The sequence below is a fragment of the Cebus imitator genome, unplaced genomic scaffold (genome assembly GCF_001604975.1).
Source record: "Cebus imitator isolate Cc_AM_T3 unplaced genomic scaffold, Cebus_imitator-1.0 Scaffold162, whole genome shotgun sequence".
NCBI classification, from domain to species: Eukaryota; Metazoa; Chordata; class Mammalia; order Primates; family Cebidae; genus Cebus; species Cebus imitator.
The window spans coordinates 1,854,020-1,874,006 of NW_016107477.1; the positions used below are offsets into that span (position 1 = coordinate 1,854,020).

At 41.9% G+C, this 19,987-nt stretch overlaps 1 protein-coding gene across 1 annotated transcript in view; it reads right to left on the reverse strand.

Annotated features, from left to right (window-relative positions):
- LAMA1 (laminin subunit alpha 1) overlaps positions 1–19,987 on the reverse strand; it is a 180,002-nt gene that overhangs the window by 32,458 nt on the left and 127,557 nt on the right. The window contains exons 35-46 of the mRNA XM_017543918.2: positions 18,928–19,039; positions 17,858–18,020; positions 11,629–11,839; positions 11,342–11,458; positions 11,052–11,215; positions 8,946–9,081; positions 8,035–8,128; positions 6,406–6,522; positions 3,525–3,707; positions 3,054–3,208; positions 1,264–1,407; positions 221–354 (exon numbers count right to left, since the gene is read on the reverse strand). Coding sequence (XP_017399407.1) covers positions 221–354; positions 1,264–1,407; positions 3,054–3,208; positions 3,525–3,707; positions 6,406–6,522; positions 8,035–8,128; positions 8,946–9,081; positions 11,052–11,215; positions 11,342–11,458; positions 11,629–11,839; positions 17,858–18,020; positions 18,928–19,039 — 1,730 coding nt within the window. The remainder of the gene's footprint in view (positions 1–220; positions 355–1,263; positions 1,408–3,053; positions 3,209–3,524; positions 3,708–6,405; positions 6,523–8,034; positions 8,129–8,945; positions 9,082–11,051; positions 11,216–11,341; positions 11,459–11,628; positions 11,840–17,857; positions 18,021–18,927; positions 19,040–19,987) is intronic.

The window sequence follows — 19,987 nt, forward strand, 5'->3', positions numbered from 1 at the left end:
ACACAAATACACAATGGAATACTACTCAGGCTTAAAGAAGAAGTAGTTCTGTCACTTATAACAAATGCTTATTTCTACAGCTAACCTAAGCTAAGTATAGTTTGGTTATAATCTGACTTTCCAGAAGTTTCAAAGCCTATTATATGATGTTACAAGCATATAATTATTACAAGACACACTTTAAAAAAGGGAGCTGCTCTGAGAGAACATTCTCTACCACCTGGCTGCATGGATACTGTGCCATCTGTCGTCATCAATAGGAAAGTCTGGAAACTCCAAGCGTGTTGACCCGGAGCCCAGGTCCCACAGGAGGGCCACTTTACCTCGTCGCATCTCCACTGCAAGGAAATCAGACTGGGGGCAGGGCATGGGCGGGGATCAGTTTACACACTGGGCTGTTCGCTGATCACCAGAACACTTTAAAGACTCAATTCTTACGTTGTTTTCTCTGTTCTTAAAAATAAATAAATTAATAAAAAGCAAAACCGCACCATCTATTTTCTTTTGTTTGAAATGGTCCCCTCCCTGAAGCTGGAGCATGACTCACGGACCTAGGAACATTAGCGCCTCCCTGCGTGCCTGGCATGGCCCTCCTCAATACCTCCTACACAGTCCCCAGGAAAATTCATCGAGGGTCACAGGCAGTCCACAGGGAGCACTAGGGAAGGCGCTGAGCTTGTTCGTTTTCCCAGGCACTGAGCTTGTTCACTTCTAAGATATGGAAGTGAACTATGTAGTAAGACAGGAGCCATGAGACCCCACCCCTGTCACAGACTTGCGTGTGCTTTGCATCTGATCTCCTAAGAAGACATTTCAGATGCTACATGTGCTTGTGAACATCTTCTGCCCTACACACCCAAGGCTTCTGTTCTCACTGGCATACCCAAGGTATCAAAGAGCTTTCACAGGCACTTGCCGTCTGGGTACCACTGGAGTCCTTGGCAAGAAAAGCCTGAGGGCAGCTTGATGATTCTGATACTCAGTCACTCCAGGGGTCACGGGGGAATCACAAAAAAGTTCCATCCCCCCAGGGTTTGTGATTAAGATGGCATCCTTTGGAAATGTCACTTTCCTTCTCACAGGCATTTAATTTGGTCGTTTGCTCATTTTTAATCTAATGCTACCATTTTAACAAAGATTAGTCCCTATGGGAGATTTAGAGATTTCACTAAGGACTATTTTTTTACCAAATAAGGAAAAATTTAGAAAAATCTAGAAATGCATAAAAGACTAAGTGTTGCCTTCCAAATGTCCATAACTTACAGTGGTGCTGCTACCGAGGTAGAAGAGAAGATTATCGGGTTCGTGTGTCTTAACATTTAGTATTAAGGTGTTGTAGTTAGTGGAGGAAATCTGAGGCTGATAGGCCCGGACACAATCTCTGTCTGCAGACACAGCAACTTTAATCTGTAGAAGGAAAATGACAGTGTCTCCATCATTTAGTGACACACACTGGCAGCTCACCAGCAGCTCAGTAATGCTATTCTGTAATGAATTTTCACTGAGGCAGGTTTCTTCTCTTGATAATACACAATGATTCATGTTTAATAAAGTAACATATCAGATGGTAATAGAAATGATTTCATTTAGTCAAGCGTTTAAACATGAGAAAATCAGTGTTAGTTTTTGGTAAGTTATTTTACATAGGAAACCATCTTGCTCACATAAGATTTAATTCCTTAAAGACAAGGATCTTATCACCTGGGAATCTTTTTGCCCGACACAAAGAGGATATTTGATCATCATTTGGTGAATAAATGGAGGGGTAACAAATTTATTCACTCGGCAAATATTTACAGAGTAATTATTGTACTTACTACATATTTCTTTGAGTAGTAATTCTTTGCATATATATCTTACATTGGTCTTAAAGAGTCTAAGTTTGGTATTAACCATAGCATCAAGAACCATTCCTTGGGCTTACATTTATTTATTTACTTATTTATAGACAGGGTCTTGCTCTGTTGTCCAGGCAAGTGCAGTGGCGTGATCATAGCTCACTGCAGCCTTGAACTCCTAGGCTCAAGCGATCCTCCAGCCTCAGCCTCCTGAGTAGCTGGGACTACAGGTTCACACCACTAAGCCTGGTTATTATTATTATTATTATTATTATTACTATTTGTTTGTAGTAGAGACAGGGTCTCACTATGTTTCCTAGGCTCATCTCAAATTCCTGGTCTCAAGCAATCCTCCCACTTCGACCTCCCAAACCGTGGGAGTTATGAGTGTGAGCTACCATGACCAGCCTATATAGCAACTGTAACTGAAACAGATGGAAGCCAGAGCTCACAGTTACCAACATTCTTTTTCCAATAGCAAGGAAACTTGAGGGGAAAAGAGAGAGCCCTGTGCTCCTTTTTCTTGTCTAGGAAGCCTCAGGCAGACAAATGCAGGTCCAGAGGCTGCATGCATCCTCTCGAAGTCCCCAATCACATGACAGCTACACATTCTCTCAAAAGGAAACTTTTTTCCCTTAGAGCACAGCCAGTGCCACGTACCATGGGTAAAACATTTTCTCATGTTTGAACTGCTCCAGGTGTCCAGTGCTTTAGGCATTTAGCGACCTGGATTTCTGCAGCCTTCGTGTGCATACAAACTTTTCTCAGACCACTCCAGGATGAGGCTCATACTACGCAAACATTTTAAAGACTACTTGGAGTATCAAAACTAAGTTGGTAAAATGAAGAAATAACACCACATGCAACCCATAAACTTAGAGTGACGTCAACCTGTAGATTTGACATGTTCCACACCATCCAGGCTAATAGTTTTAAATTTAGTCTATAATGATAAATCTCCATAAATACATAGAGATCTCTTTTCTAACAACATTTTGAAGCAGGCTGAATAAAAGCAGAGCTCAAAGACAATGAAGCTAGTTATTGGCTTTAAATATACCTGGACAGGGCTGTGAGGAAGCCAGGATTACTGGGATCTGGGTCTTTGGGAGTCCTAAGGGACCCAGTGTGACTGAGAGCCATGTCTGCATGAATTCCCTGGGACCACACATGACTGAGAGCCCCGTTATGAAAGACATGGGGCCCCAAACTCACAGAAGCTGCTTGTTTCCGGGCCTGGCTGATCAGCAGTTTAATTTCTGATAGGTTTCTGCTCAGGTTCTCTTCTAACACCTTCAAAGGCTTCAAGCGATCAAACAAAAGGTTGGCTTGAGTTTCCACATCTTTAACTTTTCTTCCAGCCAACAGAGCTAACAAATACAAGAAGGCAAGGGGTGGTAAGGAAGTTGGAGAGGGGGGAAAAGAAGATTATTGATTGTCCATTAACAATGCACTAGGTAAAACAGCACCCTAATAATCAAATCCACGACATTTGGTACATAGATTAAAACATGCACCAGTAGCATGCATTGCCCATGGCCCTTCTCTTTACACAGGCGAATCCAGATGTTGGCATCCTTTTACTTCTCAGAAGCATGGTGAACAATGCACCACTGTGTGTGCTTAGCTAGCTCCACATCTGCATGACGCAGACGGTCACAGCTGGAAGGAAGGGCGCTGACATACTGGCCATGGTGGAGTCCTGCAGTAGCTGGTGCGTCTCTTGTAACGTGGTGTTGACCCTGGACAGGCCGGCAGACGTGGTCAGCAGCTCCCGGCTCAGCTCCACCACGTCCCTCAGCGTGCTCACCGCGCTCTCGCTTGCAGACGTGGCCAGCTCTTTGGTTTTGGCTCCTTTGTGTCTTATACCTAAAATAAATGTATAACCAAGCATGCACTTTGGTGCTTACACACAGAGAGAAGAATAAAACTACACCAAACATTTTGCCCCACTTGTGTGTGATTAAGTACTTCACACAGAAATATATTATTGCCCTATTACTGATGCCGAACACAAACTGAAGCTTGCTTGTTTGCTTTTTTTTCTTTCAGGCATTGGCCGAAGAGCTTCTTGTTTCTAATGGCAATATGAAAGCTGCATATCATATGCCCTACTCTCCCCTTTTAGGGACAAATGAAATAGTTTTTGTTAATAATGCTCTGGAATATTATTTCAGTACACAATGGGATCACAAAAGCAATGGCCAATCACTGTGTGATCAGTGTCTTACATGTTATTAGCTAAACTTCTTTATTTGAGTCCTTTTCCATCACCCCCTTCTCATCTTCATGAAACATGTTCTCCATATCCTTTCATGTCTGGATAATAAAGATTTGGATCCTAGGTCTGCAGCTATGGTGAAAATGTCTTAGGTTAGAGGAAGAGGTATTTTCCCATAGCATTAACTGGCTGCTAGAAGTAACAGCAGAACAACGCCTAAACACCCACTCAAGGTAAATTGGAATTCAGTTATTCTAGAAAATCTGGGTGAGGATTTGTTTGTGTTTGTTTGTTTGTTGAGACAGTTTTGCTCTGTCACCCAGGCTGGAGTGCAATGGCGAGATCTTGGCTCACTGCAACCTCCGATTCCCAGATTCAAGTGATTCTCCTGCCTCAGCCTCCTGAGTAGCTGGGATTACAGGCACATGCCACCACATCCAGCTAATTTTTTATATTTTTAGTAGAGGCATGGTTTCACCATGTTGGTCAGGCTGGTCTTGAACTCCTGACCTCGTGATCTGCCCACCTTGGCCTCCCAAAGTGCTGGGATTACAGGTGTAAGGCACCACACCTGGCCCTGGATGAGGATTTTTAAAAGGCACTATTATTCATTTTTGAAGTATTTAATCACACACAAGTGGGGCAAAACATTTACAACAGAAAAAGCTGAAAAAGGGGTATACAGGTGGCCTTTTCACTTTTCTTACAACTTTTCTGTAAGCTTGAAATTATTTTCAAATAACGTTATTAAGCATTTAGTCAAAATATACCATAGCGTCCTTATAAAAAAAGAAAATGAAAGAAATCTTCCAGATCAGAAAATGCTCCATTCTTCAAGGTAAGAAGTAAGGCCAACGCAGCCATGCCCAGTTTCCCCAGGTAACTTCCATGCTTACAAGCAGAAACCCTGCAGACAGAAGGACGTTGCAGCTTCTTGTTTTCAATGGCTTTAAAGCATTTTAAAGTGCTCCTTTGAGCACTTCAGAAGACTTTTTCAAAAGATACTTATTAAGAAAAAAAGAAGAACCAGCAGAGGGGCTCAGGCCTGTAATCCCAGCACTTTGGGAGGCCCAGGCAAGAGGGTTGCTCGAGGCCAAGAGTTCAAGACCAATCTGGGCAACAAGTGAGACCTGGTTTCTACAAAACAACAACAATTTTAAAAGTAAAAATACAGGCCAGGCGTGGTGGCTCACGCCTGTAATCCAGCACTTTGGGAGGCCGAGGCAGGTGAATCACCTGAGGTCAGGAGTTCGAGATCAGCCTGACCAACACGGCAAAATCCCTTCTCTACTAAAAATGCAAAATTAGCCGGGTGTGGCGCTGCAGCTACTCAGGAGGCTGAGGCAGAAGAGCTGCTTGAACCCAGAAGGCAGAGGTTGTAGTGAGCCGAGATCGCACCACTCCGTGCCAGCCTGGGCGACAGAGCAAGACTCCATCTCAAAGAAAAAAAAATAGTAGGCCGGGCACGGTGGCTCATGCCTATAATCCCAGCACTTTGGGAGGCCGAGGCGGGCGGATCACGAGGTCAAGAGATCGAGACCATCCTGGCCAACACAGTGAAACCCCGTCACTATTAAAAATACAAAAAAATTAGCCGGGCGTTTGGCAGGCGCCTGTAGTCCCAGCTACTCGGGAGGCTGAGGCAGAAGAAGTGCTTGAACCCAGCAGGCGGAGGTTGCAGTGAGCCGAGACTGCGCCACTGTGCTCCAGCCTGGAGTCAGAGCAAGACTCAGTCTAAAAAAAAAAAAGTAAAAAGCAACAAAAGAACAAAAGAGAAGTTTAAGGTGATGTACATAATGTACTGCAGCATAATTCATTTGTATTACACTGTAAAAAATTATCCTATTTACAATTTTAATGAATACCACATTTCTAAATCGTCAGTATGAAAGTGATCAGTGAGCCTGATGTTTTCCTGCCTCACTAAAGAAGATGGCCAAGCAAGCAGTCTTCAGTTTGCCACATTCATAATGAAACTGGCATTTTCCCCTAAGGCAGGTAAAGCACATTCCAGATTCTTCACTTGCTGACTTTCAGCGGTCCTTCTTCCTCTAAGCAATGTGTCAAGCCCATTTCAAAAGTAAGCAATTCAGACAGTACTATGCGATCTCTGTTTTTAAGACTATAATTCTAGTAGTTTGAGGCATGTGTTGTGACATTATTTTAAAAAGCAGTGATTTTCATTTCTAAATCATATTCCTTTGCAAGTAAAAATTCTGCCAATCTTAGTCTGATTTTTTGAGCTAGAGCCTTGATCAGTCTTGAGGCAGGACTTCCTTATGCTCCTGGGTGATGCTTTTACAATGAGAAGACATTATTTAAAGCAAGGAAGTCCTTTCCACTCACCTTCAGGAATTGCTCTAAGTATCAAGAGTGATTCATTGGTTTGCCTGGTAATTTCACCAGCATTCTCTTGAAATCTGTTTGTGTTATTTCTCAGTTCACTCAGTTCCAATGCAATACCTATTTAAAGGGAGAAAAGTGTTTCCTTTCAGGTTAGCCTACTAAAAAGTTGCCTAGGCAACAGCTTTATCATTCTTGACCAGCTACAGAATTCATAGCTTTCTAAAGAGACTCCCGATATTGACAGTTTTCCCAGCAAAACTGAGCACCATTTATTCTAGAAATTAAGAGTGTATTTCTAGCTTGATACATCATTTTCTCTAGTTTGTTTGTTAACTTTTTCACTAACATTTCTACTTAAGTTTCATGTCCGATTTTACTAGAGCTCAAGGATGAAGAGCTGTGTTTAAGTCACTCAGTCTTAATTAGAGGCACTAGCTTCCCATCCCCACCTGAATCTTGACTCCCTTTCTCCTCTGGGTTGTAAAACCCCTAAGGTGGGAGTCTTTCTCACAATCTCCCACCCGCGACTCTGGCCAGTCCTATTCCCTTTCTATTTCCTTCTGGCCACCCAACTGGAACTCAACTCAATCTCCTTCTGAAGTTTGATCACAGCTTTTATTTTTAAAATTTCTGTTCTTAACATACAATCACATTTAGATTTTGAGCACATGGTTAAAGTGGGACATTTTAATTGCCAACAAGTTCCCAATTTCACTACCTGTGAAGCACCTCTGCTTGTACAGACTGAAACTACAGCCCATCAACACCAATATGCATTTTCCATACTGTGAGATGACAACATAAATTCTAAACTGTGTCACTCAGAGAAGAAAAATTATGCACGTATCTGGGCCTTTGGTTCAGACAGCTGTGGAAGGATCTAGCGTTAGACTTGGAAGTAAGTCATCTGTAAAGGGTACAAGCTGTGTGTATGGCCCACTATTTGCTCCTCCAGAAATCTTGGTATTTTTGATATATTAGAATGTATTATGGTGAAAAGCACATTATTTGTTATAAAAAAAAATTGTATAACTACGTGGTTTCTCTCACACAACAGATTCCTGCTGCCATTTTGGTTTATGTTGATTGGATGAATCGCCCTTACATATGCCAAGTCATTCTTTCTTGAAACTTTAGGACAAACTAAGCTGCATAGGTATTTTTTGGAAAAATGGATAAGTCAATCATGATTTAATTGAATAATGATTAAATGAGAACCTACCATGAGTCTACCATGATGTTCGTCCCATGAGAAAGGTAAGGAAATATCAAGCATAAGCGATCTCCTCAAGGAACTGTGACAACTAGGGGAACACATGCAATTCAAGGTAACCCAACAAACACCAGGAAGAACAGTGAAGGTTCCAAGCTCAGGCAGTGAGTAGAGGATTTCATCGCTAAGGACAGGTTAAAGATAGAGGCAACTGCACAATAAAGGAACAGGTTATCACTAGAATAAAAATGCCAAATTATAGGAAGTTTATATGATAGGAAATTGGAATAGAAATGGGACATAGAAATGCTAAGCTTCAAGTTGCTTCACACAAGGAAAACACTCTTAAAGGCTGATGCTCAGTGAGACGCTCACACTCACTCTGTCTGTCTACACCGCCCGGGTCACACACTGACCTGGAAGCTTCCTGCTGAGGTTGTCTCCTTCTTTTAGATATTTGGAGCTGCGCTGCATGGCCGCTTTCCCATTAGAAACAAGGGATTCTGAGAACTGGAAAACAAAACCACTTAAGCATGGTGAGAGCAGGGCACAGTGGAGTCCTGCTGGGGATGGAGGAAGCGACTCCATCAGAGTAGCCCCCAGCCACGTTCCCAGCAAGAAAGTCAGCCAGGTACCACATACGGCAATTTAAAACGGCTGAGGTGAGAGGACACAAAGGCATTTTTTTTTTTTTTTGAGACAGAGTTTCACTCTGTCACCTAGGCCAGAGTTCAGTGGCATGTGATCTTGACTCACTGCAACCTCTGCCCCCTGGGGTTCAAGTGATTCTCCTGCCTCAGCCTCCCCAGTAGCTGGGATTACAGGCACGTGCTACAATGCCTGGCTAATTTTTGTATTTTTTTTAGGAGAGATGGGGTTTCACCATCTTGGCCAGGCTGGTCTTAAACTCCTAACCTTGTGATCCACCTGCCTCGGCCTCCCAAAATGCTGGGATTACAGGCTTGAGCCACCGCACCTGGCCACAGAGACATTTTTAAGTAGATAAGGAAGGAAACCAGCCATCCAATAGAGATTTTCACCATGGTTAAAGAAAAATGTCTCCTGTATATATCAAGTAGCATTATCATTTTTGGTGCAAGGAAACGTGAGATTGCTCTCATTTCTACACTGGTTTCTAGTCTGTCTAAAGAAGTACTTATGAGCTTAAAAAATTCAAACACAGATCACATGATGACAGAAGTCAGAAACAGATTCCACCAGAAAGAAAGTTAATAGGCAGAAATTGGGGCCACTGAGTCTTTGCTCAAACCCGGTACAGAACCATCTCCCACAGAGCCCAGAAAAAGAAGCCCACGGCATTTCCTACCAGGCTCATCTCCGTCACAGTCCTGTGAGCATCTCTGGCCAGTTCCTCTGATTCTTCGATCAGGCTCTGGATGTTGTAATGGACATGGGCTGCACTGGTGGCATTCAGGGACACATTTCTGACGTTTTCAAGGTTACTATCAAAGCAGCATATTTAGAAACGTTATGATAAACTAAATCAAACTTGCTAATTCACTCACAAAAATCCTAAGTGCCTACTAGTCTTGAAAGCCTCCTATGTTCTTTCCCCTTAGAAAAGTATCATCCCTAAAAAATAACAACCTATGGATTCCCATGTAACTTCAAAAGTAATCTTTGAGAAGCCATAGCCCCTTTGTCATAATAACACTCAAAGCTGCTATTTAGCCAATACCAAGGAAGAGACTATTGCTGTTCCCCTTAGACAACCACTCATCCCTTTCCTCCAGCTGCCCTCAGCATCCCCCAACCCAGGCTCCAATCCCCTGCGTGTGTCTAGGGTGCCGCTGCATGTTCGCGCTGGTTATCAACTCCCCGCAACGTACTTGTTAACCTCCAACAAGTGTTCCTAAGCAGACCTGAGGCCACTGAATCTTATCCCGCAAACGGCATACGACAATTTTACAAAGGTCACTAGAGATTCTGAAGGAGGATCAGCTAGTATTTTAACCAGCCACACATCATTCTAACAAGCAGGCACATTGCTTAGGAACTTGGTAACTGGTAAAGGCACAATGTCGTCCGGTGCTCTCTATCTTGAAAATGAAGTCTGGCAACGGGCACATCTTTGCCTGCTGAGTAATTCACTTCAATTTCTTTCCAAGGTTATTGAGTCGGGCAATTCCCAGGCCGAGTATTGGCAGTTACTGCTTGTTACTACTGCAGTTACTACTGGACTGGCAAATTTCTGTGATTTATAAACAAAAGATAATAGTTTAACTTTGTATATCACACCAAATTGCTTCTGCTACTCATATGAAGTGATAAAGATCTTGTGTTAGCTAGGTATGGGGTCAGAATATTTTTTTCTCTCTGGGGGAAAGGATGAAAGCTTATGAAAAGAGCTGGTACCTAATGCCACTTTCCGCTGCTGATTCCTATGACATATTAGGAAACAGTACACAATCTAGCACAGAATTTATGCAATATTCTATCTTATATCATTTTTAATTGCTTTTGTTGTGTGAACTAATCTTTTATGTCAGCATTTTTCAAATAAGGAGATACTCTTCTTTCCCTTTCCACAGAACATGCACACACAGACACACAAATCTTCCCAGTGTGGTCAGACTTTCCACCCATAATGCATAGCAAATTTAAAAAAAAAAGAAATTTACCAATTAATTCACAGTATTGTGTAAATCACTAATAACACCCAAAACATTGGTGCCCACATTTGCTGCACATGAGAATCACCTGAAGGTTTAAAAAATTGAGGCTACATCCCAGAACCTCTAGGTCACAATCTTTAGTGGGACAGTGGCTAAGGGACAAAGGCATCGGTGTCTTACCAAGCTCCCCAGATTATTCCAATGTGCAGACAAGTTTGAAATGACTGGCCTAAAATTGTGCTTCTTGTTTAAAGGCACTTTTAGAAAGTTGAGTATATATTTTTTAAATATCCAAAAAATATAAGTTAAAGTAACTGTGTTACAATGGCAGATTTTCAGGCAGTAGAAAATAATTGGAGGTGCTATCTCTCAGGGATTAGAAAAGAGAATCTCAACACTTGCAGGTAGAGTGGGCAGGCACATCCTCCACCCAAATCATACCCCAAAAAGGCAAGATCTGTAAAGAAATTAATAACCTCATTCTGTCCCACCTGCAACCTAACAAAGCCCTGGGCACTCAGTAGGTGCTTAACAAAGCCTTGATGGCTTGATACTGTAGCATACTATGTGTTTTAAGTCCTGTCCCATTATTTGCATTTTTCCATCATATATGTATGTCAATGGTAGCTATGTTAGCAGATACGAGGAAATCCAACTTGTCGGGTAAATAAAACAGCAGTGCTTATTCTTACACAAAGGAACAAGAGTGACCCATCACTGTGATAAAAACATCCAACTTTATTTTCTCTGATCAATAAATTGCAAGCTTTCACATTCCCACAAGGGCGTGGTCCTACCTGTCCAGAACACCTGCTAGTCTCTGGAACTCAGTGGCATGGTCCTCAGCTCTGTACACCAGGTCGAGTGCTTTCCTCTGGGACATGTGCATGACCAGGTCATCTACATGGTGCCTGATTTTGGCAGTCCATAAAAGTAGCTCATCCTGGTGACGCTCTAAGTGCTACATGGAGAAATTAATATTGTAAATATATGCACATCTATTTAATGACAGATACGTGTGCATACAGACAAGATGTGTGAAGATTCTCTAAAAACTGTATTGTGGCTGTGCCGAGTTGTAACTCACCTCTAGAGCAACTTGCACAGCATCCGTTTGTACACCCGCAGCATCTATCAGTCCTCTTCCTTGGGCAATGAGCTCTGATGTCAGGTTTTGTTCTTCTTGAACATGTAGCTTTTTATCCTACAGGAGAAATGGCCTTTTAAGGATGCTTCATAAAAGCAACTCTGCTTCTGAGCTTTGTGCCTAATGCTATGAGCAGAAGTCAGTGCACAAGGCTCACTTTTAATTGCTTACATTGAAATATTTTGTTACCCGTTCTAATTGAGAAGGAGAGAGTGAGTCAGACTCACAGTGAATTCTCTCAGGTTGGCATTGACCATGAGCAGCAGGTGGTTGCTTTCCTGGGTCTTTGCCTCGGCTTCCCTCACAAGCGCCTCAGCTGCCTTTAGTTCATTGTTGTGCTTTGAAAGGAGGTGGTTTGCTGCTTCTTTTAACAACTCCAATTCTTCCAGAGGCTTCTGGTAATTTTCCTGAATTTGTGACAATAAATCTTCAGCAGCCCTGATAAATATGAATGGTTCATATAGTAAGTAAATGAACAACAAAGCTCCTATCTCTGAAATAATAGTGGAAAAAATTTTTAGATATTTATGCCTAGTCTTTTTTTGAAACTGTAAACGATACATCATAACTTCTTAAGAGTGGAAACAATTTTTCTAAGATAGCTACAGGTATGGCAGGCTTCTATGTTATCCTCAACAAATTATCTTTTATTTTTAATGGTGCATCTCACAGATACATTTATTCATGCCAGGAAGTAAACGGTACTTGTGTAAGTGCACAGCGAAGTTCCACGCTCCTATATAGTTTGCTGAAATTTACAGGCACAGGGACCTTTCATCTCATGTGTATTTCAAGTTAAGCTAGTTAGGATGACCATGAACAGGCATAAGGCTTCAAGCTTTCAAAGCTTTACTTCTTTTATCAGCACTGATGATTTTATAAACGATGAAGCTCATTAAATCCCTCCTCCCAAAATTTCCTGGTAAACTTGGGTAGAGTGGGCTTTGTGGGGATCCCAACACAAACTTTCTAATACATTTTAGTAATGGAATTTAAAAAGATCATCTCCGTGAATCTGGATTCAGGAAATTGGGATGACATTCTGTGTTAGCGGGAACTGCAATCTTTCATTATATATCATACAGCAAGAAATTGAAAGAAGGCTATTCAGTGATTTGTCATGAATTTATCAATTAATTTATATGATAAAAGGATTTTCTGCAGCTAGTTAAGAAGAAACAGATTTCATAAAAGCTTTCAAATTGAAATTGACAAAAAGATATAATTTGCACCATGGATAAATGCAAGATTTAGAATATGAAAAGATTTTTTCCTTTATCTTTATAAATATGAATGACATCAAATTGCTTATTTAAATTAATTTTGAATTTATAGCTGCATAGAATAATAAAATTTCACACTACAAATCCTTGCAGTGGTTGGATATATCCTATTAACTCTTCATTTCAATTTCTCAAAAGAACTTTGAAAAATTCTATGGAAAATGCCTTGTAAAATGCCCTCAGCTTTCACAGGTATCAGGTCACCAGGTTAAGACACAATCAAAAACATTTTTCAAGGACATAAATTTGAACTCTGACATTATTAGAATAACAACAGGAGTTATTTAAACATACATATATTTTTTAATGATAATAAAGACGTTGCATTTGAGTAGGCAATAAGAACTAAAACACATACATAAAAACACAAACAAATCCAATATATTTCTAATGTCTGATCATGAATCTATTACTTCTTATTATTAAATAGGATATGTCTCTAAGAAAGTTTAAAATAAATTAGCCAGGTATGGTGGTGTGTGTGCCTGTAGTCCCAGCTACTCGGGAGGCTGAAGTGGAAGGATCGCTTGAGCCTGGGAGGTGGAGGTTGCAGTAAGCTGAGAAGGCGCCACTGCACTCCAGCCTGGGAGACAGAGTGAGCCCCTGTCTCAAAAAGAAAAATAAGAAAGTTCAAAATAGAGGCGAAATTTTCATCTACAGATAACTCTACTATCTAAACTACAATCACATGAAATGATATAGTCCTCAATGACTTGAACAAGATTAACCAACAAAAAACCCCAGTCGGTACTCTTCATTAGCTTCTTCTAGCAAATTAACAGAGGAAACTGGTATTTCTCAACTACGTTCCTCTACAACACCAGTGTCCCATGAAATGCCAGGCAGATTACCTGAGCAAATATTCCAGGGTGAAAGAAGTATAGCCACATCCTCCACGGGCTGCTGATGTGCATCAACATACTAAAAGCTTTGAGAAGACCTGCAGTACAGAACTTGTCTCTCCTTAGTACACGTATCATGGAACGTGCTTCTTTAATGAAATCTCTTTGCTGGGCACAGTTGTTCATTCCTGTAATCCAGCACTTTGGGAGGCCAAGGTGGTGGATCACCTGAGGTTGGGAGTTCAAGGCCAGCCTGGCCAATATGGTGAAACTCCATCTCTACAAAAATTCAAAAGTTAGCCGGGCATGATGGCGGGTGCCTGTGATCCCAGTTACTCTGGAGGCTAAGGTGGGAGAATCACCTGAACCCAGGAGGCAGAGGTTGCAGTGAGCCGAGATCGCACCACTGCACTCAACCTGGGTGACAGAGCAAGACTCCATCAGAAAAACAAGAAAGAAAAGAAGGAAGGAAGGGAGGGAGGAAGAGAGGAAGGGAAGGAGGGAGGGAGGGAGGGAAGAAAGGAAAAGAAAGGAAAGGAAAGGAAGGAAGAAAGAAAAGAAGAAAAGAAAGAGAAAAAGGAAGGAAGGAAGGAGGGAAGGAAGGAAAGAAAGAGAAAAAGAAAAAGAAAGAAAGAAAGAAAAAGAAAGAAGGATGGAAAGAAAGAAAGAAAATGTTTTAATAGGTCTGGGATACCAGCATGGAAAACACTTGAAAAACAGCTACAAACATTAACCCAAAATGTGCAGTAAAGAGTCAACGTGGCAGGCTGGAGTTTCCTCTCCTTCGAAAGGCCTACTGGTGTGGCAGGTATGTTCCCACTGATCCCTCACTGCTGAGAGTAGCTCACTAGCTGGGCTGTTTGTGCAAGCAACATGGTTTATGCTGAACACCTGTATTCCTTCTGGGAGCTTAGAGTTTAGCTATGTGCTAGGCAGAGGTTGCCCACCAGTACAGCTCCAATAAAAACCCCAGATCCTGAATCTCCGACAGGGCTCCCTGGGCAGAAACGTTGCACACACGTTGCCGCATTTTTCTTGCTGGGGGAGGAGTGCTCTCTGGGACCCCACATGGGGAGATTTCATGGATCCCTCCAGACTCTGCTGTGTCCTTTTGTCCAACCTGGCTGTACCTCCTTAATAAATCTTAGCCATAAGTATAGTTATATGCTGAATCCTGGGGGTCCTGTTGAAACTCTGAATGTGGTGGTATTTCTGGAGACCCCCGACACAGCATGAAAAGCCATCAGTCTGTGTGCTAAACTTCTAATCTGTATGACTGCCATGCTCCAGCATGAACCACCAATTTTCTAAGAATTATAATTAGAAAGCAGATAATTTCTAAAATAATCCATGTAATTTGAAATGGCATATATATAGGGATTATCTATGAAAAACCAGAAACTGGAAGCCAGAGAATACATTTTAGACTCTTGCTTTTTAAAATAAAAGGTCTGTTTAATAATACTTTTACCTACAAATCAGAGAGATCAGCAATCTTATTAATAACTTTATTCCAAGTGAAACCAGAATGGCAGTGACAGAGAAGGGGGTCCTAGACGCCCTCACCAGTAGGGGAGGCTCAGGAGGCACTGCAAAGAACAAGCGGGGGTGGGGGCTGGCCCTGTCTCTCCCCCTCCTCTCAGGCCTCTCCAACCACGGCGTCCCAGGACCCACCCATCCCAGAGGTGGCACCCTAGGGCTGGGCTCCACTCCCTAACCTTCCTCAGCCCCCTAAACATCTGAATTGCGGGGGAGCTTGTTAAGGATGGAGAGTCCCAGGCCCACCTTGCAGATCCTACGAAGGATAATATTTGCTCACGGAGTCTGCCTAGCAGTTCATGGGACACTAGTGTTGTAGAGGAACATAGCTTGAGAAACACAATTCCTCTGTCAATTTTAGCTAGAGGAAGCTAATGAAGAGTGCTGAGTGGGTTTTTTTGGGAGGGAGTTAATCTTATCTAAGTCATTGAAGACTATATCATTTCATCTGATTATAGTGTAGATAATAACATCATCCTATAGATGAAAATTTTACCTCTCTTTTAAACTTTCTTACAGAGATGTTGTATTTAACATGCATATTCAGAAAATAAACTTTCCCCAGATGGACCAGGAGCTCCTAGTGGGCAAAAGGCTCTATGGTTCTCTTGCATGTCCCCAACTCCTGGAACAATGCTTACCACTGGGGTTCAGGTCATTTTGCTGAATGAATGAATGAATGAATGAATGAACCTTGGAAGGGTAATGGTGGGAAGGGACAGCCCCACAAAATGAGTCCCTAGGATCTGCAGGGCGGGCCTGGGAATCTCCAACCTTCACATGCTCCCAACCAACTCAGAGGTGGGGGTGGGGCTGAAGAAGTTTAGGAAGCAGAGCCAGCCCAGGGGGGTCACCTCCAGGGTGGGCAGATCCTGGAAAGCCCTGGATGGAGACGCCTGAGAGGAGCACAGCTGAAGCCTCAGTGTGCAGTCGGAGCTGCAGGACTAACACACGAAACTCAGCTTCTGTCATCACTGCCCATTGCCTCTCAAATTTGATGCAAACTTCAGCTGGGCTTCTTTGGCTCCAGTGTTCCCTCACTCCATGGCTCACCCCCTATGCTAGATTAAGATCTCATTTCCCTGTCCCCAGAAAGGCCCTCGATGTCTTCGACTGTCCAAATTCCACCCACCCACCTTTAACGGACCGCATCTCAAATGCTACTTCCTTTTGTCATATTTGCGATCAGAGTTCTTATTATCCTTAATATAGGGCAAGTTACTTATATTCGCTGGACCTCAGTTTCCCCAGCTGGATTCTCCCCTTCCTGGAAAGACTGAGATGATCACAGAACACAATGTGAGAAGCTGGCACTCTCCTGGCATAGGGGAGGGGCTCCACAGATAGCCGCTGGCGCCCTCCTCTCATTCCCCCACAGCCTATAGATTCCAGCTCTCTCAGAGCCCTTCCAGGCCCTATTATTCTAGTAATTAGATTACTGGTCCTCTCTCCAAACTGCATCCAACGGTAAGCACCTCCTTTTGCTTTTCACCTAACAAATCAACAACGTCAAAAATTATGCTCTATGATGAAAAAGACATACTCAACCCTCTGGTGTGTTGCTGGTGGCAGTGCATGTTGTTTTTAAAAAATATTTTTAAAAATTATTTGGAAGCACATGTTAGGAATCCTCAAAATCCAAATTCTTTGACTAAATAATTTCACTTCTTCTTTTTTTTTTTAATTGAGATGGGAGTCTTGCTCTGTGGCCCAGGCTGAAGTATGGTGGCATGATCTTGGTTCTCTGCAACCTCCGCTTCCCAAGTTCAAGCAATTCTCCTGCCTCAGCCTCTCCCGAGTAGCTGGCATTACAGACACCCACCACTATGCCTGGCTAATTTTTGTATTTTTAGTAGGGATGGGGTTTCGCCTTGTTGGCCAGGCTGCTTTTGAACTCCTGACCTCAGGTGATCTGCCCGCCTCAGCCTCCCACAGTGTTGGCATTGCAGGCGTGAACCACCGTGCCCAGCCAATAATTCTACTTCTTAATATCTACCCTGATAATAATCTGAAATACAGAAAAAGAAGAGAGATATACAGTATACATAAACAAATGTTTAATATTTCAACCTAGAAAAATATATAAAACATTTGCAAAAGAAGTCCATCACAACATAATTCCAATATCTCACTATCAAGAACAGAGTTTTAATGAAGTATTGTGTAACTATTTATAACAGCACTTCAGACATTCATCACAGCCTGGCAGAAAGACAGCTTGTGCTAGTATATCAAGTAATTAACTGTGCGGAAATGCTAAGAAAAAAGCTGGAAAGGAAATTCCAAACTCCTTGTGACTGCGTGTAAGAATGCTTTGTGGTCTCTGTGTCACTTCACATCATGGCTTTCAACGTAACCGTACTTTTTCATGTAACTGAGCTCGATTATTCTGGCATAATGTTGACCTGTCTTAGAGTTCATGGTATGGGTGGCCACCAACCATTTTTTTCTATGAGAGTTCACTGCCTTCTACTTGATCTGCAGTAGAGAGTACCATGAGGCTCTGCTGTTTGTGCTAGGTGGAAATGTCCCAGAATCACAGAAAAGAACAGAAGCTATTGCATGATAGCACAAAGATAGATTATACTGAGTGCACAGATTACACCCTTCTACATTTGGAGGGGTCAGTACCCATCTCTTCATTTACTTGACCACATGACCCCTTCTCTTCTCTTAGAATATTGCATTCCCAGGGAGCACTTTCCCTCCACGATGCCTCCTCCTCCTTTGGAGATGGCATCCAAGTTTCTCTCTCTACTTGGTTGCATTGTGAATGGTAATTAGGAACTTACTTGAGTTCAAGGGTGGCATTTTGATGCAACCGTGTGAAGTCTCTTATCTGCATGATTTCTAGCAAAGATGTAGCATTCTGTTGCATGTTCTGAAGAGTAGAATTAAGTAGCAGAAAATCTTCATCCAAAGTCTGATTTAAAGTTGTTGCCTTTTCAATAATTTCTATGGAGAAAATGCATCAATCATTTAATAAACCTCTCAAAAGTGGCTAGTACCACGTGAAAAACTTAGAACCTTCTCTGCTGAGGACTGCTGTTTACCTAAGCTGAGTTGGACCTCCATGCCAAGCCAGGCCACCTGGCATATCCCAATGTACTCTGCACATCCCCTAACAAAACACTCATGAACTTGGCATTGCTGGTCTATTTCAAAGTCTTCCCAAGTACCAATAAACTCCCTAAGGGCAGGGACATCGTGTCAACCTCAGCATTTTCTTGTACCTGGGAGAGACATCTGCATATGAAAAATAAATGTTCTCAAGAAATATTTACTACATAAATAAACCACCAGTGCTTGACCCTACTCTTTTATTAAACATAACTTGTTCTAATAATTTCTTTACCTTTTGCCCTATAAAGTCTAATTTGCATTGGATTCTGTATTTTTTAAGCCCTTACAAAGAGAAAAGTGATCATATGTTTCTGGTAGCCAGAAACTGAAACTAGCATGCTAAAGGCCGGAGCACACCCAACTGAGAAGTGATTAAATTATTCAAATATGATGGATATACTTGGTACCAAACTGAAGTCTCAAATCCTGTCAGCTACTATTCTGAGCAAATGAAGGGGGAGGTACCATAGCAACTTTACCGTAACAGGACTTGAGAATTAGGATCTAAGTTTTAGGCATAATGCATAAAATAAAGAGAAATACGCATTTTTTTTCAAGCTAAAACTCTCAGTGAAAGACTAAAGCTTGCACACTTCAGGAACCCCAAACTATTCCAAGTCCCTCTGGTTCCAGAAAGCCCAATGCAAGACATATACATCTATTCATATGTTTAATAAAGCAACGGTGACTTCTTACTAGATAAGCACAGACACTTCAAATTAGACACGGCCCACACTACCTTTGATGTTCATCTGCAGCCTCTCAATGGCTGTGGCCAGGTCTTGACTCTCCTTGAAGATTCTCTCAGTTGCCCTATTCAGCTTTTGGGTATTCGCTACCACTCTAGTGAGCTGGCAGAAAAATAAAGTCTCAGGTTAGTTTGACTTTAAGTAATTAGTTTGACTTCAAATAAAATGCAAGCTTCAGTATTCCATTGCTGCTGCTTATAAACAACAACATACATTCCAGAATATAGAGTAAAGATGAGCACTATCACGCAAGCCGAGGTTAGTATTTTGGGGTTAGAAATACACTAACTAGTTGATGAAATAATTTACAACTCACTCAGTGTAAGAAAAGATGGGTATGTTTTAACAAGCAGCCTAATTGGCTATTAAACTACAGGTTCTTCTAGTGCCTATACTGTGAAGGCCCTCAATTCACTTTAAAACCCAAGTATATAGAATATAGAAACTAAACCTTACTCATTTGTATGGCCTATGAGATGTCAGTGTCTAGGAGTTAAGAACACGAAATCAGGCAAGCTGGTTTCAGACCTGATTCCACCAGGCGGTGGATAGGCCCAGACACCCACAGCACTGCCGGTAACAGCTGAGAAACAGTGATACTTACCTCCTGAGGCTGTTACAAGAACGAAAGAAGACCATGGCCGTGAAGTCAGCAGCCCAGAGGCTGACATTTAGCTGTCCTCAGCTGTTATTTTTACTGAGATTTTTACTATTTGTAAAAGGAAAGGTTGTTTATAATTTCCAAAAATGTAAAGTAACTCAGATTGGGTCTAAAAGTATCTTCTAGTCAAGACCAAAGAGAATCTTCTTTAATGGATAGAGAGAATTTATTTTAATCAGCCTATCACTTCCAATGAAATGTTTGCTTGATGAGGTACTTAGGCCCAAACTTAAACCCTTAAACTCTTTCTAAAACATCATTAATTTTAAATTAACAGGAGCCAAACTATGCCTTTTTTTTTTTTTTTTTTTTTTTTTTTGAGACAGAGTCTTGCTCTGTCGCCCGGGCTGGAGTACAGTGGCATGATCTCTGCTCAGTGCAGCCTCCAC